The 23,583-nt window shown below is 53.3% G+C and overlaps 1 protein-coding gene across 1 annotated transcript in view; it reads left to right on the top strand.

The window, feature by feature from the left end:
- Nucleotides 1-5,021: 5,021 nt before the first annotated feature.
- The window catches only part of FAM178B (family with sequence similarity 178 member B), a gene marked incomplete at its 3' end in the record, with an annotated part of 80,787 nt that continues 62,225 nt past the window's right edge, over nt 5,022-23,583 (top strand). Inside the window, exons 1-5 of the mRNA XM_082852105.1 lie at nt 5,022-5,324; nt 6,348-6,409; nt 9,193-9,294; nt 13,967-14,119; nt 20,370-20,475. Coding sequence (XP_082708231.1) covers nt 5,037-5,324; nt 6,348-6,409; nt 9,193-9,294; nt 13,967-14,119; nt 20,370-20,475 — 711 coding nt within the window. The 5' untranslated portion in view covers nt 5,022-5,036. The remainder of the gene's footprint in view (nt 5,325-6,347; nt 6,410-9,192; nt 9,295-13,966; nt 14,120-20,369; nt 20,476-23,583) is intronic.

Below are 23,583 nucleotides of genomic sequence, written 5' to 3'. Positions count from 1 at the left end.
GCCAAGGAGACAGGTTCAGAAGAAACCAGCCCTGCAGACACCTTGATCTTTGACATCTAGCCTCACAGAATTGTGAAATAAATGTCTGTTGTTTGAGCCGCCCAGTCTGTGCTACTTGTTACAGCAGCCCAAGCTGACTAATACATGCACCTTGATGCTCCTTCACCCTGACACCCTGCCTGCTCTCTTGTCCTGCGGGCCTGATGGACAACTGCTCTCCTATTTCCCAGACCGTATCCTCTGCTTGGCTCATCCTGAAGCCTTCATTCTGGCTCCCTTTCCACTGGTCCCCACCCTCGTCCTTCTTGTTTCCCCAGGGCCAAAGGGGCCTCCTAGGTAGAAGGCACACCATGGCCCAAGTATCACCCCACAGCAGGAGGAAAAAATGCCACCGGGGGGCTCCTATCAAGACTTGAACCCCCGCTGCTCCCACTTCTCCTTTACAAGGGGAAGTTCAGTGATTTCTTAGCACTTGCCAGGGTCCCCATTGAGGGCAGAACTGGGAAGGCCAACAGTGGACACCTTATATACAGAGATGGCTTAGATTATCCCAGAAGCATTTTCATTTCATTTAACAGAATTTGTATGTTGTGTTTTCCTCCAGATGATTTCTAATGTGGAAATAATTTTATATGTTGAAAAGTCTCAATATTTGCTAAGTGGAAGCTGGTGTTATTTGTTAAGTTAGGTTTATGGAGGTATAACTTACATCCAGTAAAATTTACCCTTTCTAGATGTGCAGGTCCATGAGCTTTGACAATCGTATGTAGTTTTTGAGGAACCACCACCACAGTCACGATAGAGAATATTTTCATCACCTTCTAAAGATGCCTCATGTGTGAACCTTTGCCCAGCAATGGCTTCTGAGCAGAGGAGGTCACATGATTGAGTTGATGCTTAGGAAGGTTGAATCAGAAGCAATTTTCAAGAAGGACTGGGAGGAAGAGTGATTATTTTTTAAGGCAGAAAAACTAGAAAAAAAATCCCACTGGCAAGTGGGAGGATGGGCAATCCTGGGCAACACCTCCTGAAGGCCCAAAGGAGGGCAGGATGTCAGAACCAGGACAGGATGATTTTTAGTGCCGTCCTTATCTCACTGGTCCCCTAAAGGCTTCTGATGCTGCCCTCCAGTGCTTAGATAGGCACAAATTTAGAACATTTTATTATTTAAACAATTTTGCAAAAAATTACAGCCGTAACTCCTTCACTTAATATGGTTATTTCATATCTCTGTAATTTTTTTCTTTTTTTTATAAGTTTTTTTTTAAATTTATTTTTAGCTGCATTGGGTCTTCATTGCTGCATGCCGGCTTTCTCTAGTTGCAGCGAGTGGGGGCTACTCTTCTTTGCGGTGTACAGGCTTCTCATTGCAGTGGCTTCTCTTGTTGCAGAGCACGGGCTCTAGGCTTACGGGCTTCAGTAGTTGTGGCACGCGGGCTCAGTATTTGTGGCCCGTGGACTCTAGAGCGCAGGCTCAGTAGTTGTGGCGCATGCGCTTGGTCACTCTGTGGCATGTGGGATCTTCCCAGACCAGGGCTCAAACCCGTGTCCCCTGCATTGGCAGGGGGATTCTTAACCACTGCGCCACCGGGGAAGTTCTGTTTTTTTTTCTTTTTAATTCATGACTTCTACCAAGTTGTGTTGACCTCTACTTACTTGACATTATTTTGCATACACTTTTCCCCCATTATAATTTATATATTTATTTATCTTTTATTGTGGTAAAATATACATAAGACTTACCATTGTAACCATTTTAAAGTGTATAATACAGTGGCATTTGGTACATTCACAGTATTGTGCAAGTGTTAGCGCTGTCTAGTTCTAGAGCATTTCCATGATCCAGAGAGGAAAGCTTACGCATTAAGTAGTCACTCCTCATTCCTCCTCCCCTCCCCCCACCTCCCACAGCACCTGGCAACCACTAGTCTACTTTCTGTCTTTGTGGATTTGCTTACTCTGGGCATTTCATATATAGAGAATCATATGTATGATGCTTTTGCGTCTGTCTTCTTTCACTTAGCATAACGTTTTGAGGTTTATCCATTGTTATAGCGTGTATCAGTGCTTCATTCGTTGTTGTGGCTCAGTAATATTCCATTGTGTGGATATACCACATTTCGTTTATCCGTTCAGTAGTTGATAGGCATTTGCATTATTTCCACCTTTCGCCTATGTGAAGAGTGCTACTGGGAACATTCACATGCAAGGATTTGTCTGAGAACCTGTTTTCACTTCTTTTGGGTGTATACTTAGGAGTGGAATTCCTGCGTCATTTGGTAATTCACATGGTAATTCTATCGTTAACTAACTGAGGAACTGCCAACCTGTCTTCCACAGTGGCTGTACCATTTTTTACATTCACAACAGCAATGTATGAGGGTTCCAATTTCTCCAGTCCTCACCAACACTAGTTATTTTTTGTTTTTGTTTTTGGTGATAGACATCCTGGTGGGTGTGAAGTAGCATTTCATTGTGTTTTTGATGCACACTTCCCTAATAAAGTGACTGTCAGCATTGAGCATCTTCTCATGTGCTGGTTGGCCCTCTGTGTATCCTCTTTTGAAAATGCCTATTCAAGTCTTTTGCTTATTTTTTCATTGGATTTTTTACCTTTTTGTTGCTAAGTTGTAAGGGTTCTTTATATATTCTGGATCCTAGACCCTAATCAAATAAATGATTGGCAAATATTTTGTCACATTCTGTAGGTTGTCCTTTTATTATCTTGACAATATCCTTTGAAGTGCAAACTTTTAAATTTGGATGAAATCCTATTTATGTATTTTTTCTTTTGTTGCCTATGCTGTTGATGTCTTATCTTAAGAAACCATTGCCAAATCTGAAGCCATGAAGACTTACCCCTATGTTTTCCTCTGAGTCATATGGTTTTAGTGCTTCTGTTTAGGTTGTTCATCTATTTTGAATTAATTATTGTGTACAGTGTCTGGTGAGACAAGGGTCCAGTGTCATTCTTTTGAATGTGGATGTCCAGTTGCCTAGCACCATTTGTTGAAAAGACTCTTCTTTCTCCATTGAATGTTCTTGGCATCTTTATTGAAAATCACTTGACCATAGATGTATGTGTTTATTTCTGGAACTCAGTTCTACTCCTTTGGTATATATATATATACATATAGTTAAAGAGTTTGTTTTACTTCTATGTATTTGTGAAATTTCTTCTGTCATTTATTTCTAGTTTCTATTGTGAGAGGGAAAGATACTTTATATGAATTCAGTATTTTAAAATGTATTGAGACTTGTTTTCTGGCCTAACAGATAATTTATCCTGAAGAAATTCTATGTGTATTTGCAAAGAATGCACATTGTGCTGTTGCAGGGTGAAGGGTTCTGTGTCTGTCTGGTTATGTTTAGTTGGTTTATAGTGTTGCTCAAGTCCTCTGTTTTCGTTTGATCTTCCATATAATTTCATTGTTGAAAGTAGGATATTGAAGCCCTCAGCGACTATTTTATAATTATTTCTCCCTTCGGCTCTGTCATTTTGCATCACATAGTTTGGAGCTCTGTTTTTAGGTGCATATATGTTTATAATTGTTATATGTTCTTGATGACTGACCCTTATATCAATGGATAATGGCTTGCTTTGTCTCCTAGCAATTTTTGACTTAACATCTATTTTTTCTGATGCTAATATAGCCACTCCAGGTCTCTTTGGGTTTCTATTTACATAGAGTATCTTTTCCGTCCTTTCACTTTCAATCCATTTGTATCATTAGATGTAAAGTGAATCTCTTGTAGATAGCATATAGTTGGATCATGTTTTTTTAGTCCATTTTGCCAGTATCTGCCTTTTGATTTGAGAATTTACTCCATTTATGTTTAAACTAATTACTGATAAGGAAGAATTTCTGCCACTTTACTGTTTGTTTCTTATACATCTTAGGTCTTTTTTTGTTTCTCAGTTCATCCATTACTGCCTTCTTTTGTGTTTAACTGATTTTCTTTGTAGTGTGTGATTTTGATTCCCTCCTTATTTCCTTTTCTATATATTTTGAAGTTATTTTGTTAGTAGTGACACTGGAGATTATAATTTATATCTTAAGTTTATTACAGACCTGTTTGAATTAGTACCAACCTAGCTTCAATAGTATACAAAAACTCTGCTCCTATACAACTCCATCCCTCCTCTTTATGTTTTTATTGGCGCAAATTACATCTTTAAACATTGTGTGTTTATTAACATATGTGTATGATATTTCTTTTTTCTTTTTTAAGTGTTTTTCTTTTTTTACAATTGTATTAAGATATAATGACATATACCATTTTATAAGTCTAAAGTGTACAGCATAATGATTTGACTTATGTACATCATGAAATGATTACCGCAATAGGTTTGTATAATATTGTTTTATGCAATATTTCATACAGGTTTAAAAACTGTTGATGTCTTTACACTTGCCCATCATGTCCTTGAAATGAGAGGTCAGATCAAGCCTCCTTCACCTCAGCAACTTGATCTTTGTGGTACGTATGCTGAGTCCTTGGGGTGGAGCTGGAGGGGGAGTTCCTTCCTGGGCACCCAGGGGCCCAGGACCTCCTCTAGAGCACTTAGCTCTCTTCTGGAGGTTCGCCTCACCTGAGAGGTGGTTCCTTCCAGGATAAAACGCCCAGTGGTGTGCAGATGGCCAGGCCCGAGAAGGCTGTGCTAGCCAGTCCTTGGAGAGAAGGTAGGTGTCGCTCCCTTGTGCAGGTAGAGCCTTTCTGACGTTTGGGGCCACGAGGGAGTGGAAAACGCACAGTTGAGGGACTCTGCTTGCATGCTGCCCACAGCAATCCCAAGCCACCCCTCTCCTCAGCCAGTGTGGTGCTGTGGCTGGGATGGTGGCAGGCAGGTGGGGACACTGCAGGGCTCTGTCCCGTCCACAGGGGTTCAGGCAGCCGCCGCCAGGCCCATCCTCTTGCCCGACCTGAAGAGCAGCTGCCTCGACCACCCCCTGCACCAGGGGTTCCTGCACCCCACGCGGCGCCTTTGCAGCCCCTCCTCTGCTCCAGCTCCCAAGTCGCCGAAGAAGCCCAAGATGCAGGCCGATGGTGACATGTTCCCCAGCGACTGGAGCCCACCGCCCGTGGAGTTCCTGAAGCCAAGGGCCCCGCTGACTGACAGCGGGGCCCCAGCCCAGAGGCAGGCAGGCACGGCGGGGCCTCAGGGCCTGAGAAGACTGGCCCACCAGCTGCCCAAGGAGTCAAAGCAGGAGTCCCAGGACCCAGACCCCGTGGGGGCTCTGGCCTCACTGGAGGAGCCGTTCTGGAGCATGGCAGGCACCAGCCCAAAGGCTGCAGCGCCATGGGTGGACGCCCGCACCTCGGTAAGCCAGGAACTGCCCCTTGGCCTCCTCTCCTTGCTGCCCCTCTTCATCCACCTCTCCTTAGTCACCCCCAAGCCACCCCTTTTTGGCCATCCTCCTCAGCCACGCCCCAACTGCCCTCCTTCGGCCACCTCGCCTTGACTGTCCCTCCTTGGCCACACACACCCCGCCACCTCTCCCCAGCCCCTGGGCCCTCGTGCCTGGGAGCTTGGGCCCCCAAGGCTGGGCTGCATCTCTCCCTTTATTTCTGCTCCTAACTCCTGCTAATAAAAATGCCTAGGGTGGTGCCGTATTTGATGCCGCCCCTGTGTGGGTCCCATCAAGGCTTTTGCAGCAGTGGTTGGGATCATGGGTCTGGGCGAGGTCAGGCACAAAGCCTCAGGCTAACTGTGGTCCAGCGACCTGGGATTCCGAAGTGGAAACTTCAGTGATGAACTTTAAGCCGGGAATAAACTGTGGTTGCTGGGAAGATTGTGGGGACGATTGAGTGCCCATAGATCCAGGAAATTTATTCTAAGAATAGGATTTATTTGTTTGTAATAGCTCAAGATTGCCAATAACCAAAATGCCAGTCACTAGGGAACTAATAAATTATGTTCTAATCATAAATCAGAATACCATGGAACTGGTTTTTTTAAAAAAACAAACAAACAAACAAACAAAAAACCTATCCCTTTAGTATTGATATGGAATGACCCTGAAGACATATTGTTAACTGAAAATCAGCAAAGTGCAGAATAGGGGGTGTAGCGTGCTACCACCTGTGTTGAAGGAGAGAGTCTATGATGTATTACTGTTTGCTTGTCTATGCGTACAGTATCTCAGCACAGCCAGCAGTAAACACCTGTGCTCACCTATGGGGAGGGACCTGGGCGGCTGGGGATGGAGGTGAGCGATTGAATGTATTGCCTGTTCAGAAAAGTAAACAAAATAAGTAACGGGCTTCACGGAGCTTCAGTTTTATTCTTTTTCCCTCTGTCTCTGTCTTCCTCTTTCTTGCCCATTCCCATGTGGCTTCTCCAGATTGCCTCTGGGGAGTCCGGGTGCTACGTCAACAGCTTGGATTACTTACTGCAGGAGAAGAGGTGAGTCTTCATTTCTGTGGGGTTGGCAGTAATTTCATGGGTTTGTCCTCAGAGACTCAGAGCAAACTCCTCTCAGGATAAAGCAGCCTACCCCCGCCATCAGCATGCCTCCTGAGTGCCCTGTGTGCCCTGGTGAATAACGAGTGTGCAGAACAGTAGCGGGTCAAAGGGCAGCACCTCTGAGGCAGAGAGCCCCAGACCCTCACCACGCACAGAGCCCTCGTTCCGGTTCTGTCGGCGCTGTTCTGCCCAGTTCATGCTAGTTTAGGGCTTGCTCAGCTCCCACTGAGCGAAGCGGAAGAAGCACACTGCTTTGATACCGAGGCGCACAGCCTGACGATCGACTCGACGGTGATGGAGGTGGAGTGGGAGGGGTGGGGGGTGAGGGGCCAGCTTTTCCTGCGTCCTGCCCCGCGCCGCCACCCGAACACGCTTTGGTCGTTATTCCATAGCGCTTGGTCTAGTTCACCTGCCCTCCCCCTGGGATTATGGTGAGCATGTCTCACGTGGAAGTTGGTTTCCAAAGGCAAAAGTCACATCCCATCAGAACTGGAAATCCCTTAGAGAGGCGGAGGTGGGGACGGAAACCAACCCCAGTGCTCTTTCTTTACTGGAAAGCAAGTGCTACGGTTGGCTTGCCCTGAGGGCCCGTTTGGTGGTGAAGACACTAGAATCCTGCTCCTCCATTGGCCGCGAGGACTGGGGCGGCTGGGATGCAGTGGACTTCACCCCTGGGCTTGCGCTTTGATGCACGGGAGCACGTTGCCCACAGGCTTATTCTTCTGGTGTTCTCATCCCTTCTCCGGTGTTGTTTTTGCTCAGTGTGTGCACACTCACTTTGCGGAAGTTAAGAGGCGGTGCTGTTGTCTGATGCTTGGGCTCTTGTCGGAATGACATCTCACTGGTCTCTGTTTTTCCCAATTCCCAGCCCATGTTCTTGCCCGCAAGAGGGGGTTAAATACACGTGTGGGATGAATGATTGTTTTCTCTCCTGTGTCTACTCCTGACCCCACCCCAGAGTCATCTTCCTCCTCTGGGCTCTTAATAGCCCATGACTTTTGTTGTTTAACTCCTTTACCTGAGTATATTTTTTCCTAACCAGAGGGTAAGTTAGGGAAGGGGCCGGTCTGTACGTTTGCACGCTATCCAGCTGTAAATATATTAGATACTCAGAAGTGTCAGCAGGAAAGTGAACACGCGGGGAACTACCCGCTCCTCAATGCCTTGCATGGGAAGGTTCCTGCTCTGCCCTGCGCCCTATGCCAGGCACCGGATATACGGATATGATGGTGAGCCCCACTCACCTGGAATTGAACGCGACGATTCTAGTATTTCCTGTGCTGTAAAGCTGCTGTGGAGGGGCCTGGAACAGTGGCATCTAACTTAGCCTGGGAGTCAGGACAGGCTCCCCAGGGGGGATCCTTGGCCTTGGACCTTGGAGGATAAGAGTTGGGAGGGCAGCAGGAGTGACCACACATGTAAAGGCAGGAAGGACAGACCGTGCCTCTCCTGGCTGGCTGGGGCTGGAATTCTCGGTGGCAGAGTGTGGGGAGTGGACAGAGCAGGAGATGCAGCCGCGATGTGAACACAGGGTCGAGTCATGGGCAAATTTTAAGCAGGTCCTGATGTGTTTTGCCATGTGTTTAAGAGAGTGCGCCCAGGCTGCGTTATGGAGAATGAATGGGAAGCATGAGGGGGGAACAGGGTGAATGGTGATGAGACGGGGCCTCGGGGAGCTCCCGTGGGACCTGCTGCCCTGGGTGGCTGGGGCCTGTGTAGGGAAGAGGAATTGAGAATTAGGTGCACGATGTCGGGAGGACCGGCCACATTTGGCTGGAAATCATCCATCTAGTGGCTGGCTCAAAGGATCTGAACCCAACACAGGCTGGGCTGGAGGCGAAGCCTTTGAGAACCGAGGACCAGTGGGCAAAGCCAGGGTAAGCACCCTGGACAGCTGGAGGGAACAAGGACGCAGAAGGCCAGGCGGGGACTGGTGCCCCCTTTTGGGGTTTGCGTGTGCTCAGGGCAGGAGGTGAGGGAGCCGGGCTCCGGCAAGATGATGGTCGGCACACAGGGCCTCTGGTGGGGCCGATTGAAAAGGGAAGTGAGGGCTTCCCTGGTGGCGCAGTGATTGAGAGTCCGCCTGCCGGTGCAGGGGACACGGGTTCGTGCCCCGGTCCGGGAAGATCCCACATGCCGCGGAGCGGCTGGGCCCGTGAGCCATGGCCGCTGAGCCTGTGCGTCCGGAGCCTGTGCTCCGCAACGGGAGAGGCCACACAGTGAGAGGCCCGCGTACAGCAAAAAAAAAAAAGAAAAGGGAAGTGAGGCGCTCAGGCCTGGAGGGAGAAAATGGACTCAGGGGCGGGGCAGGGCAGGTGCAGTAGGGAAGGAGCAGGCCCTGGGGGGCTGCCACTTGGGGCTGGAGAGGCAGGCCCGGGGGAGCCATGGGCACAGGGCTGGACGCGGGAGGAGCAGAAGGGCTAGGCCCTGCCCCTGGTGTGTTAAAGAGCGAGCAGATGCCAGAGCAAAGTACACAAATAAAGGTGCGTTTGACGTTGTGTAGCGTAAATTGTCTTCTTTCAGGCAGCACAGCTGATGCAGTGCAGTCCCCCCCCGCCCCAGGAATCTAAGTCTGAGAGCTGTGTGCAGGGAGACAGGGCTCTGAGCTCCCTGGTCCCCGTGCCTAGGCCTTGCTGTGCCCTGGGAGGCCCCTGCAGCCCAGTGACAGGGCCGGATGAGCAGGCACTGCACTGACCCTATTTTCACCTCTCACCTTCTGGCAGGCAACAGGCCCTGGAGCAAGAGCGAGAGAAGCTGCTTCTGCAGGACTGTCTTGACCTCAACTCCTCGGATCCTGATAACGTGCCGCTCACACCAGAGCACAGGTGCGGGGAGTGGGCACAGGTGGGAGGGGAGGCGTGTGCCCCCTCAGGGCCAAGTCCCCGCACCCGCCTCTCCAGGCAGAGGGTTTAAGTGCTCACCTGCCCTTGGTTCTGGACAGTTTCAGCCGCGGTTTGTGTGCTGTTGATGAGTTCTCAAGCTGCATCTTTCTCTTAATCCCACATCTGTTCATTGATTCGAGAAGCATTTATTCACCTACTGTGTGTCAGGGTCTAGTGTGGGCCTTTGAAGACACAGAGGTATAAAATACGGCCTGCTCTTCCCCAGTTGTCTGCCCAAACGTGTGGAACCAGGTCTCAAACTACAGTCTGAATGAACATTGACTTTACACGGGAAAATACAGCCACGTGACATTTTCTGTCTTCCCCTGTGTGGGGAAGGAAGGCGGCTTCTGTCAGAGCTGTCGTCTGGGCCGGAGTCTGCTGGCCCATTGGCTGGAGGGAGGGCTGGAGTCATCTGTACCGTGGAGTCTCGGAGATACCTGAGGACCACAGTTGAATTCATCTTCAGGGTACCCTGTTATCCATTCATCCATTTGTCCGTCCGTCTGTCCATCCGTCTGTCCACCCATCCGTTAAACATCTGTTACGTGCCAACTTTGTGCTAGGCTCTGTGCAGACTCTGGGGGTACAGCAGGAAGAGAACCAGACAGAGGTCTCTGCCCCCGTGTTGCTCGCCGTCAGGGCGGGGAGACCACCGATGCACACGGTGAATGAAGGAAGCTGTGTGACAGGTGCTCATGAGAAAGGAGAGAGTGGGGAGGGGGTGTCAGCAGTGCCGGGAGGGCTGGAAGGTTCGGAGGAGGGGTCAGGGAAGGCCTCTGTGAGTGGCTGACTTTTCAGCAGAGCCCTGAAGATGGTGAGAGGTGGGCCTGGGAGGGCCTTGCGGCGGCAGCAGGCAGGAGAGAGGAGGTTAGGGCGGCTGCAGGAAGCTGGCTGCCGCTCATCTGAACTGGGTGGGGGGTAGACTCGGGGGGGCGGGGCGCAGGGGAGGTGGGGGCGGAGGGCGCCATGGTAGTAATCCCGGAGTCAGGGCCGGGTGCTGAGGAGGAGGCAAACTCTGGGTACGTCTTCAGGGTAGAACCGACGGGGTTCGCTGACGAGCTGGATGGAGGCTCTGGGAGAAAGAGAGGAATCAGAGGGACCCCGGGGATTTTGGCCTGAGCAGCCAGAAGGTCGGAGTTGTCTTTATTTAATGGAGGAGGGCTGAGTGACGCACGCTGGGGGGTGGCAGGCACGGGCACAAGAGTTCACTTGGGGGACCCCCGGGGTGAGACCAAGACAAGGACCCCCTTGTCTAGAGAGGCCAGCTTGGGAATCACCATGTATAGGTGACATTTAGAGCTGCAAAACCAGATGAGGTCAGCCGGGAGCCGGCACAGAGAGAAGAGCAGGGGGGGCACAACGTAGAGGTCACGGTGACGTTGACAGGAGCAGCCCTGGGGGGGCGCCTGGGGCGAGCCTGCCTGGAGTAGGTTCAGAGGAGAATGAGAGGAGACGGCAAACGAGGAGACTGGGCAGCAGCCGAGGGGGAAAGTGGAGCCGGGACGGATCTGTCTGTCTGTCTGTCTGTCTGCCTTCCTTTCCTTTCTCCCCTCCCTCCCTCAGGCCCCACGTGCCCCCATGTGACTGAGGCCAGGCTGGTCCACACACCCTGGATTGCCTGCCTGTCCGGGCTTCGCTTTCTCTATGCGTCCGGGTGACGTTATTCAGGTCCCAGCCGTGATGGTCTGGTTTGGGTGCTCACGCTGAGTCAGCATTCTGCATCCACTCACCGAGGGGCATGAGCGATGACACACAGACACCTGGGGGCCCCCACTCCCAGGACCCCCAAATGGTTCTCACCATCACTGATGCCCAGAGAGGAGCCCAAGCAGCACCTTGGCTGCCCGTGTGCTTTTTGTCTCAAGTCTTTCTGCTAATTGTCTTTGGACTTGATCAGGGATCAGCAGACTTCCTGTAAAGCCTGTGAATAGTAAATATTTCAGGCTTTGAGGACCATACAGCCTGTCGGCGGCTACGTGGCTGTGCTGCCGTGGCGGGAAAGCACCCGTCAACCACGTCGGCCATCGTAACCGGCGAGCCTGCTTGTGTCGCACTGAGACCTCGTTTACAGAAACAGGCGGGCGAGAGGAGGCCACAGCCTGTGTGCAATTGCTGGCCCCTGGCCCGGATTAGGGGACGCCTGTCTCCTAACTGGTCCCTGTTTCCACACGCTGCCCAGGGGCAGGGAAAGGGTGCCTCGTGGTCTCACGATGGCTCCCTGCAGAGCATGAGGACTGAGTGGAATCTGCGGGTTTGGGCTGAAGGCCTTGGTGGCATCATGAGTGATGAAGCAGTTTTCTATGTCGGGAGCCATGGATTCGCTTTCCAGGTTCCCCGCTCCCTGGATGGATAGCCTTGGAAGTAAACATTTTGAGACATCTCTGTAGCCAGAATCATCTTTCTATCTGTTTGCCTTTCTCCTGAGTGCATCCAGGATTCTGGAAGTCATGGCCTGGATGTTTTGAAAATTCCCCACAGAAAGGGAGTTATCTGGGCATACGGTGTGCCAGGCTATGAAATTGCTGATAATTTTCTGGGCACGTGACACTTTCAAGTAGTACTTTGAGAAAGCCTTTTTTGACAGCAGCCACTGAGGTGGTTGTTTTGATGTGGGATCATTTTGATGGGACAGTTCAGTTCTCTGCTTCAAAGAAAATTACTGATGTACAAAGCCAGCAGCCTCTTCCATCCCTGAATGGGGCCGGGGGTGGGATGGGGGGTGCCAAGCAGGGGTGTGGGTCTGGAAGGGGTGAGGCCGAGGCTGGGGGCTGGCGACCATCTGGCGGGCAGGCCGCCTGTGACTGGGAGTCACGTGACCGCCACAATTACGCATCATAGAAAGGCCCCCAGTCATCCTGAGCAGATCATCTGCTCCCGCTCCAAGGATTGCTTGCGTCTTGAATAGACAGTGTCCTACATTCTCTGTTCTTAAAGTTAAAAGACCTTATGTGTGTGCTGGGGCAGGGGAGGGGAGGATATTTATACCACAGCATCATCCTTTATCCTCAGTTCTGGGCTGCACAGGAAATCCTCAATTAGATGCGAGAGAGTCATCTCAGAGTTCTTAATAATGCACATGCATTATATTTAATATCACAAAAGTCCCTTTGAACGATGGTTTGGGGGACAGGAGCTGAGAACTTTCTACAGATGAGCCTAGTTCTTACAAACTTCTAATAATTTGTACCTTTCTTCAAATTATAAAAACAACATAGGGAACTGTAGATAGCCAGAAACTCAAAGAGCAAAGAAATTAACAGAACAGAAAATTGTTTCACCATTTGTGGGGTGGTTTGCCAAGGCTACTTCCAAAGGCTGCGGGATCAGAATCTCCGCAATTTTCCGACGTCATTCCCATTCATTGTGCCATTTCATCCTTAGGATGACCCTCCTTACCTTAGGTCACTTGGTCAGAGCGTGACAGGTTTCCTCTGGCCAGCTGGTGGACCACCAGCTCTGCACCTCCACTTCCAGTGCCGGCCACTTGGTCCCAAATCCTCACGGGAGTCCCTGGCAGTGTCCCCTCCAAGTTCACTGCCTCAGGGCCTGGCTGAGATCCTGGGTATGGGCCTTCCTCTGGTGAGAGGAGGGGGTGGCTCATTTTATTTTGTTATTTTTATTGTTAAGTGTATGTTATGTTACCGCAAAATCAAGCCGAACACAGTTGCGTAAAATAAACGGGAAATGTCTCTTCTTCCTTCCCCTCCCCCATACCGTTCCCTAGGGACGACCCCAGACCTTGGTTGGGCGCATCAGATGTGTGGGGGGGTGTTGCCTGTGTCTAAGAACGTGCGTGTGCATGTCTGTGTGTTGACCTGCGCGCGCGCGCACGCACACGCACCTCCTATTCTGCAACTTGCTATTTTCACCCACTGCGTGCTGTGCTCAGGGGATCATTCCATCCTGCGTGGTGCAGAGATCTGCCTCATTCTTAGGAATCCTCTTCACCGCCTCCCTTAGATGCGTGCCCATAGCGTCGGAACGTATCCCCCTGTTTCTCCCCTGTCCGTGCGGCCCATCCCTGATCCACTGAATGAGACTCTCAGGGCAGCGTGGGCCGGGGTGTCTGCATTTAGCAGGCTCCCTGGAGAGTCCTTCTGCTCAGAGGAGCTTGGGGACGCTGCTCAGAGGGAGAGTCCAAGCAGTCCAAGCAGGGGAGGGTCCTCCCCTCGAGGCACCGTGTAGCAGCTCTGAGGCTGGTCCCCTTGCTGGAGGGCATTGCCGTGATCCCGTTACGCCTTTCCCGTCCGTGCAAGGGCAACCCACGCCTGACTCAACCTTCAGCGCCTGGCACTCGCAGTCGTGGGCACTCAGTGAAAGTTTGAACGCAGCCCATGGGTGGGGCAGGATCTGGGACCAGGATTCTGGCTCCTGGACCAAGGCCCTGAGGGAGGGGTTGGGGTCTGACCGAGAGTGGGAGGGGGAAGGGCTCCTCAGTCTGTATCTCTCGGGCTCCCCCTCCGTCAGCAGGTGGCGCCGTGTCCCTGGGCTGGTCCCAACCAGGCGGGGGCTGCAGGGCGGGGGCAGCCATCTGGTCCCCCCTGGCCTCCCTCCAGGCTGCAGACCAGGTGTGCCTGCTGACGCCCGGCTCTCCTGCCTCTTGCTTTGCCAGGAAGCTGGTGGAGAGGTTCTCCGTGTCACTGCAGGTCATCCCAGCAGTACATCCAGGCAAGACTGTGTTTCTACCCCGGCAGCACCCTCTGCCCTGCATCCTGGACTGTTCACACCTGAAGCCACAGAGCCGCCTGGAAGAGCTGTTCCTCAGGTAAACATTGGCGCGGCATTACCAGGGAACCCAGTGGTAAGGACCACCCCACATGAGGCAATCCAAAGCTGTGTTTTGCCAATTTGGATATGTCAGCTTTTAGGGAAACAGATGAAATAGCACACGTCAACTTATAGTATTTCATTTACCAATTTAGATGTACACACTTTAAAAAATCTTACATTACAGCAGATATTAGGCATCTGTTCTGTAATTGTGTTGCCTCTCCCTCCCCCATGCCCCAGTTTCATGGAACGGCTCTGGTCACACCCATCACACATGCCTTTTGGGTTATGTCTCCGTCAACACTGGAGCCACTTTCCCGGCCATCCAGCAGTTCTCCAGAGCCTGTCATGGCCACTTCCTCCTCCTCCTTGGGTCTGTGTGCGATGCTGACCCTGAAAAGTTTGTCCCCAGCCCCAGGTACGCTCTGTATAACGTTAGGACAGCCACCCTGGTTCACCTCTCGTTAGAAGGTGTTCATGGTCATTATCACATAACCCCTGACTATGTTGATTTTTTAGGGGATTTTTGAAAACTTTACCACAATACCACGCAACGCTTGCAACTGTGAGTTCACACGTCTAAGAATAAGAGAGAGAGAAAGCGCACAGGATACAGTGCAGCGGCCCTCCAGGGGGCTGGTGCCCTGCTGGGCCTTGGCGGGCCGAGGGGATGGAGGAGAGGCCACCAGCCCCCACCAACCCCTGCCCCAGCCTGTAAGGCACGTGGAGGTTGGGGCCACATTAGCACTTGAATGCAGGAATCTTGTTCTCTTTTCCGGCTAGTCCATCTTATTTTATAATAGAAAGATAACAATGTTTTGATGTGTTTCCTTTAAAACTCTTTATCATGGGAAGTTTCAAACATACATAAAAGTAGAGTGTACCTCCATGTACGCATCCCTCAACGTCAGTTACCAACTCAAAGCCAGTCTTGGTTCATCTCTACCCCTGCCCACTAACGTTGTCCCCTCAGGATTATTTTTAAGCAAATCCCAGACACATACAATTTAATTCGGTAAGCACTTCAGTCTGTGTCTCTAAAAGACTCTGTCTTTAGACAAAACTTCAGTATATTATTACACCTAAAAAATATCGGAATTTCTTAATAGTATTAATATCAGTCAGCATTCAGATTTCCTTGATTGTCTTTTAAGTGTTTTTTAATATGTTGTTGAAATCAGAATCCAAACAAGGCCCAAATGTTGCAATTAGACAAAGAAATGTTAATGGTGAAACTGTATCCCGTGGCACTGATGCCCCAACATATTTAACCATTTTCCTCATTTTTCTCAACATGCAGGTTGTTTCCAACTTTTCCCCCCACTGTAAACAATGTGGTAGAGAGTATCCTTATACAGAAATATTTTGTCTGCAGTTCTGGAATAGATCCCTGCATACGACGTGAGGTGATTGGGTCTGAGGGTATGCATATTGGTAAAGGTTCCCATTGCCAAATTGAAAGTATTTCTGATAAAGAGATGATGAAAAGGGGGGAAAAAGGAATGAAGAGAAAGAAGTAAGATAGTGGAGCTGGAGGAAGGAGAGGGACAGAGCGCGGCTGGGCAGGGGAGGAGATAAGAGGGGAAAGGCAGGCGGCTTCCTGAGCTGCTTCTCCTCGGGCTCTGTGCCAACAGCAGGTTTTCTGTCCCAGGCTGGATGGCCGGCAGGAAGTGTTTGACAGATGAGATGGCCCGTGGTGCGGTGGCCTGGGATCCGAGTGGCCGTGCCAAATGGGGCCAGGTGGCCAGCCAGCTTCCCTGGAGCGGGGAATCCAGACCCTGCGCCCTCAGGTTTGCTCACGAAGCGGGGCAGAGATGGGGCTGCAGGGCCTGGCTCGCTGGGCTTCCTGGAGGAATGCCCGCGCCCTGCCCGCGGCCAGGTCAGGGGGCGCCTGCCATGCACCGGGGAAGGGCCACTTCCTGAAGGTCACCCTTTAGCCTGGGGAGGGGGGGTGTCATCCTTTATTTCCTGTTTGTGCCAAGGACTTCAAGCCCAGACACAAGCGTGAGGGTTACTTGCTAGCCGTTCAATAATTATCCCGTTGTACGCAGCCAGAAGCACGAAGATGGAGGAAGAAGAAAATGTTACTTGATCTCTCAGAGAACAGTATGGTTCAGTTTCTCACCAGAGAAAAAGTGAACACTTTGTGAGATGGCAGGTGACTTTTCTTCTCCTCATTAGACTCCTCTGTATTTTCCACACTTTCTGTGATAAACACGTATCGTTTTTATCATTAGAGGTTTGGGGGGGAAAGTGAAGGAGATTTAAAGAAATCACTTCTTGAAGTAGATTTGCTTCTTCTTGCTGTTCGGTGAAGAGGGATATTGTCTTTCTTTCCACTGCACAAAGTGGGAAATCTTGGCACAGGTTAAGCCAGCAGTTTGTCTCAGATTGCGGAGCGAGGGAGGGCACCGGGCCTGGTGCTCCCGGCTCAGACCTACACAGGTTTACATGCAAGAAATCTCCTCCCAGAACCCACAGCTGTGGGACTGGAGGTGGCCCGGGCCATCCTCTCTCGTTTGTCACCCGGCTGGACGTGTGACCTCAGGTCGGTTCCCTGGGACCAAAGTCACATGCTATGACAGACGCTGGTACCAGGGGCTGAACTTTTTCCTCCGCCTCTAATCCCCCCCAGCCCCGAGTGGAAAAGCTGTAGGACCTGTGCCCACAGGCAGCTCCAAGGCAGGAGCCAGTGCCATGGGGGTGGGGTGGGGGGTGGGGGCGTGGAGATTGCCCGCTGAAGTACCCTGGGCCCCTGCAGTGTGTGCGGGAGCGTCAGGACCTATGTCTGTCCTCTGGGTGCACCGGCCGCTCTCCCCGTGAGGTGTTTGCAGTGTGTTCTCGGGGTACCTGATACGCCGACAGGGACCTCCCTCCGCGATGGCTTCAGTGGGCAGGGGAGGGGGTGGGTCGGAGCTTCACGGTGTGAATGTTGCACATGCACCGGACCCCCCCCCCCCAAGCCCAGGCCCCAGCTCCTGTTTTGCCAGGGGCAAGCCCGGGTGAAATAAATCCGGCAGTTACAGAGTGTGGACGGGGCTGAGCCGCCCAACTGGCTGCGCCTGCCCCCAAACTCCAGAGCCAGCAGCAGTGGCCAGCCGGGTTGTTGCTGGGATCCCTGGGCTGCTAACCAGCGTGGCGCTCACTGATGTTTAAACAAAGGGAGGAAAACGAAGAGGGGCAGGGATGAGCGCTTGGACCGCCGTCTGTTGCTGTTCTTTTCCTCGGCATTTCACTTAAGCTAACATTTGAGTAGCCTGGCAAAGGCGCGGAAACTGACACTGTATAAATAACGGCGCTCGCTGTTTATCCCTCTGCCATCACTTGGGATTCCCGAGGCATTTAGAGACTTCGCCCTCTGGGACGGCCGCCCGTAAAACAGACGAGAGATGGGGGCTGGAGGGGTCCTGACGCGGGCCTTATCAGGAACCCACAGTCCAAGCAGAAGGTCGGAGCTCCGCCAGGAGCCCAGCCTGCTGACCCAGGCTGGGGCCTTTGTTCTGTGTGATTCCCCTCCGGGGCTGATCCCCCCGCCCCCCGCAACCTTCCTTCCTTCTGTTCCCATGGCCCCGTGTCCTTGCCGCGGTGGCTGGGCGTTAGTGCATTCTGGCAGCTCCCTGTCCGGGTGGGGACCTCCCCCCCGCCCCGGGATCCTCAGGGTTGGCAGCTGGGGCTTTGCGCTCAGCTGGGCCTGCCTGGCATCTGCTGCCCAGCAGGAGGCTCTGCTCCTCCCCTTCTTGCTCCGAGACATTCTGACATTCTCAGGATAACTTCTGACCTTGGCCTTGGCTTTGCCACAAGCACAGGCACCCACCTGGACCCGGGGTCAGCATTCTTGGCTTGTGGACACGCCGTGGGTTTGTGTAAATCTGACAGCAGTTGATTCCGTAACCTGTGGTGTTTGAGTTTGCAGCGTACACACCTGCCACACGCTTCCCTTCTCCTCCAGGCCTCCCCACGTGCTGCTGTGCAGACTCTCCTCCTGCCTCAGATCAGGGCAGTGTCTGCACGCCAGGCCCATCCCCACCCTTCCCCCAAGCGGGAGGTTACTTCTGCCGCCGGCCTGTCCTTCCACTGAGTGGTGATGGGACTCGTGGTGCAGCCGGCAAGGCAGCACTGCCTCCCTCACACCGAGCACGCATGGAGGAGAGTGCTCGCATCTCATCAGGCTGTCGGCACAGAATTCCTTGAAAGCCGTTCGCTTCGAGGCACAGCCGGACCGTGCCCTCTCGGCGTATCTCCAGCTCCTGGTCTTGCAGACTAAGCCTAGCTCAGCAGCAGTGAACCCAAGGCGGACTGAGCATTTCTCTGGCAGAAACTGCACTGCAGAATGGTGTAGCAGAAGGGAGACATTCTCACCCAAGGGGTATCTCTCCCTCTGAGCAGCAGTCGGAAATGTGTTTATCTGAGCCTACAGGGGCTTGTACAATCAATTCCCCTGCTGAGAAGCTGGCGGGTGCCCCCCGAGCAGAATGCCAGAGCCAGAGTCTCCTAGAGTCCCCGGAGCGCCAGCCTCCTTACCACATGGCTCCTGGCCAGGTCCTGCCAATTTGTGAGGCCCTCCAGACACGGTGTGCTTGGGTATCGTCTAGTGTTCGGGGTGCTGTGCTTGAACCACGCATGCATCGCGGGAGTCAGTCCATGAAAGTGTCCGTGTGACTGAGCACGGGGATCAGAGTGGTGTGTGCCAGCAGCCCTGGGGTGCACACGTGTTTGTATGTGCAAATAAAGGACTGTTTTAGAACGGCCAGCTTCACAAGCACAGGAACAAAGCTGCTTTCTCTGAACCTAAATGATTTAAAAAAAAAGAAAAAGACATATACAATTTGTAAATTGCCTGGATATACTCAAGCAGACAGCAGCTTGGCTCCGAGGAGAATCTTTGTTTTGGAGCATTCTGTTCCTGGCAGATTAAAGTATGATGTCCTTTTTAAAAAGGAGAGGAGGAGGTTGGGCTGACCGAGGAACTTTCTCTCTCGAGTCATGACTTTAAATGCTGTCTGAAATGCTCTTTGCCGGGATTTGGCCATTAAAAAAGAAGAACAAACACGAAGTTACTTTTTCGTTTTCTGGAATCCTTATTAATTGCCTTTAGGACGTTATCTAGAAAGAGAGCGAAGAGGCATTCACCAAACACGGACGGAGCGGGAGAATCCTACCCCACACCCAGCCTCCACGGGACGTCCAGGAGTACAAGAGGGTGATGCAGTCCAGCCAGCCCCTCTGAAACGAAGCACCTTCCACCAGAGGCCCTAAAACCGCACAAAATATATCAGCTCCTCGTTGTACAGGGGCCTGGGATCCTGTGGGTCCAGATGATCTATCGGGGCAACAGTGTACTCAAAGCAGGGCTCCTCTCCACGCCAGCAGCTCCTGGCGGGAGGGAAAGGCCCCGCCGGATCCAGTCGGGAATGGAATCGCAGGTTAGGGCCCCAGGAGTATGGAGAGTCTGAGCGCCCTTCCCCCTTGGCCCTGGGACCGTCGCTGCTCACGTGGTTTCCAGAGAATCCCACGTGGCACCCTTGGTTGTTATTTCCTTCCCCAAACTTCCCCATCTTGGGCCCCTTTCTGTTACTTTCCCATCTTCTCAGGTGTCCCCTTTGTTTCGGAAAAACACAAGACGGGGCAGACACGCTCTGTGTAACCAGACCCCGGATGCTGGCTCCACGTGGGCCCCATGGGTAATTCTGCCCGCCCGCTGCAGCCCGGAGCCCTCAGCTAAAAGGTGCGACTCCCAGGCCCTTCTCCTCATTGCAACGCAGGTCCTTTTCACAACCCTGGTAAATACCTCAGTTTCCTCCCACCCCCGTCAAATGGGAAGGACAAACTGTATTCCTCAGTCGTGTGTTTAAAACACTGTGAAGGGAGTTCCCTGGCAGTCCAGTGGTTGGGACTTAGTACTTTCACTGCCATGGCCCGGGTTCGGTCCCTGGTCGGGGAACTAAGATCCCGCATGCCGCACGGCGTGGCCAAAGAAAAACCAACCAAACAAACAAAAAACCCTACTGTGACGTGTGTTCGTGGACAGCAGATGATTCTGATGGTGCCGCGGGTGGTTTTACCTTCCAGCGGGTGCTCGCACCAGGGCTCCACCAGCAGTTTTGTCCAGAGCAGGGACTGACGCGCTTCTAGCATCCCGGTGAAGCGGCAATCTGAACCATCCCCCTGAACCCAGCCTCGCCAAGACAGGCGTGTTGAGGAGGCTCCCTCCCTGACCTCGCCCCTCTGTCCCTTTGCTCCCACAGCTCCCCGCCGGCCCAGCAGCTCTCCTTCCTGCGCAGCGGCCTCCTGAGCAGCCTCTACCTGCCCTCGGGCCTCCGCCCCGTGCCCCTGCTCCGGTGGCTGTTCCAGGTGAGCACCGCGGCCTGCCGCCAGGGGGCGGTAGCGTGCCGGCACAACAGTCTGGGCAGGGCCGCTGGCAGGAGGGGCTGGGCACCCACCCTCTTCTTCTGGCCTTGGGTGCTGCTGGGTTTGTCCCAGCTGAGGCTGGAGGAGGGAGGGGGGCTTGTGATGGCAGAGACAGGGAGGTGCAGGGACCGGTCTGTTGTCTTCACTCCGGTCCCCCCAGAGCGTGTGCCTCACAGGGTGTTGCTTTGCCCCCAGAGGCCCTCTGTGTGATTCCGGCAGGGCCGCTCAGCAGGTGTGAGCACCTGCTCGCCTTGTGTCCAGCCTCATCTCCAAGTCACAGGTCCCGGCCCTCGTCCCATGGGCAGCGGGAGCACAGCCCTGCAGCAGCCTTGCAGGTGTGAGGGCCCTGGTGAATGCTGAGCTGGGGTGCTCGGGTGTTTGCCTCCCGCTGTGGAGTTGTAGGTCGGCTGGAAAAGCCTAGAACAGCTGCTCTGTCTTCTCCTCCCTTCCGTTCCGGTTGCTGCCAGGGGCACATGCATTCTGCCCGGGGCTCAGAACCTTTGCGCTGAGAAAGACAGTGAGAAGCCAGCAGGGAAGGCCCGGGAACCAGCTGCTGGGATCTGAACGCAGGGCACGGGGATGCAGCCTTGGCCCCCACCCAGGACCTTCCCTTGCCCGGGGACCGGCAGGTCCCAAGTTCCAGCTGGTCCCATTCCTGCCGGTTGGAGCCTGGACCCCAGCCGTGAATTAGAGCCACCCTGCGGGGCGGATTGTCCTCGGAGCTCCTCGGCCTCGCAGGCTGGCTGCCTTCCAGAAGGAGCCCTCTGGCTCTCTCTCCTTCCCTCTGGGCTCCTTCCCATCGGCCCTGCCCTGCCCCTCCCCCGGGCCCAGGCCACACAGGGAACAGAGCGGCCATTATTCTCCGTCCACAGCCAGTGCAGGGCTTCTCCTTGCTCAGCGCACGACAGACGCAAAGTCGGGCGTCGGAGGCACAAAGAGCCGGTCTGAGATGTCGCCCACAGAGGGTCCTTGTGTGACCCTGACACGGCGTGGAGGCGTGAGCGAGCCCCGCCTTGTCTCTCCCCCCACGTCTGTCACCTGGGGGGTCCCCGAGAGCAGAGGACCGAGCCCTGCTCCTCCACATACTACTGTGCGACTTGGGGAGTTATTTAACATCAGCTCCGTGCCTCAGTTTCCACTCTGTAAACTGGGGTCAGTAGTCCCACGTGAAGGCTGAGTGAGGAAATCCTGTGAGCTGCCTTGTCCTTATAGCCCCCCGAGGTTCTGCCCAGGGTCTGGGCATCATCTGGAAGAAATGAAGTTAGCACGGAGGTCAGGTTCTCCATCTTCAGCAAGGAGAAACAAAGCAGCTCCTCTCCCTGCCCATGGCTAAAGTCAGATCAGTGAAAGGGGTGCGCTTGGCCTTGGGGGCCTCTTCTGGGGGAGACCCTGCCCAACATCTTTGTCTCCGGAGGGGAAGGAGGACCAGGGCAGCTGCTGTCTGCCACTCACGTGATCACACTACAGGCTTTAGGATGGGCTCTGATGTTTCACTTCCGAGGTTTTGGTTTTCTTGTCACTTGGAACTTATTTTCCCACAGCAACAGTAGCATTGGTTCCTTTGCAGACCTTGGTTCAGGACAGGCTACATGCTGAGCTCTAGGGACAGAAAGGTCCTGGAAATGGCGTCCCAGGTAGATGCGTAGAACGTGGCCGTGGGGTTCCGCGTACTTCAGAACCGCGCGCTGTTAGTGAGAGGCACAGATCCACGGGGGCTGCCTGAAGCTGCTGGGGCGGGTGGCGCTCCGATGAAGGTGCAGGGGCGGTTCGTGGGATCCAAGGGCAGGGATACAGCTGGGCCTCAGGACGAGCTGGAACCAGGTTGGACAAGGGTCGGGATCCTAGGACAGGCTTTCGGCTTCTCTCTGTACCCCAGGCTCCATGGTTAAGTAAATTCCCAGGAAAGAGAGTCTGAGTGGCCTAAGAGGGGTTCAGTGACCACCCCCAATCAAAGGCAGCTAGGGGAGCAGGCTCACAGGGCTGCTGGGGTCCCACATGCATACCCGGGGTTGATTCTGAGAGCTACGGGGTGGGGGAGTTGGGCAGACCGCTCCAACTCTGCTCCTTCAGCTCTTTGGAAAGGCCATCCTGTGTCCCCATGGAGACTAGTTCCTGCTGTCCGCCACCCTCCCTGAAGCCGGGGGCTTCAGTGGGGTGAACAGTGGCACTAGGTGAGTAGGCTTCAGCCTTAGTGCTCGTGAATTGTGTGAGCTCGTCACTGGAGCCCTAGTGTATGCTTCCCAGGTGAGCCTTGCTGGGGAGGGCAGACACAAGCAGGAAGCTTATGCTGTCAGTGAACTTGTATTCTTGTTGGGGAACGATCACGTGTTCAACTATAAAAAAGTTAGGAAAGGAAGAGGGAGGCAGGGTTCTCGTGTCTTAGGTCAGATCCCTGGGAAGCAGGAAGCCGCCCCTGTGAGGGAGGGAGGGCAGCAGGGCCGGGGCAGAAGGAGAAGCTGAGTAGCAAAGCAAATGCATGCCAGGCCACGGCCAGTCCCGGGGTGCTCTGGAACTGGGATTACCCTTTAGAGTTGTCCCATTTGAGGCAAGGGGTCCTGGCCTTTGGACCCCAGCATCGGCTAGTTATCAGACGAAGGCTGCACTTGGAGAGGGAGGTGTGACCTTGGGCGAGGGACTCCCTCTGTCCGAGGTCAATCAGCCAGCAGCAATGCCCAGCCCGTGGGGGTGGGAGCCTGGGTCCTGAACCGAGCGCCCACTGCAGCGGGCTTTTCTCGGCACTCTCCAGAGGGAGGATGGCGTGCTGCACGGCGTGGCCTGGCCTCACCTGTGTGTCCCCAGACTGGATGGCGCTGGTGGGGAGGGTGCACGTCTCCATGTCACACTCTGTTCACGTTCCAAATCCCCAGCTGTGGCCGCAGACTCAAGGAGTGTTCGAATAAGAATCCCAGTGAGTTTGAGTCAGGTGGGTGCCCTGCCCACCCTCCCCCCACCAGCTTGTTGAGGATCCGCACTCAGTACCAAGGACCTCCCAGAGCCGGTGGGCTCCCGAGGCTCAGATGTTCGGAGTTAAGGCCCTGACCTGGAAGTGAT

This window comes from Leucopleurus acutus, assembly GCF_964270905.1.
Source record: "Leucopleurus acutus genome assembly, chromosome: 12".
NCBI classification, from domain to species: Eukaryota; Metazoa; Chordata; class Mammalia; order Artiodactyla; family Delphinidae; genus Leucopleurus; species Leucopleurus acutus.
The sequence above is the reverse complement of the archived record's forward strand: the minus strand, read 5'-3'. Positions and strand labels throughout refer to the sequence as shown.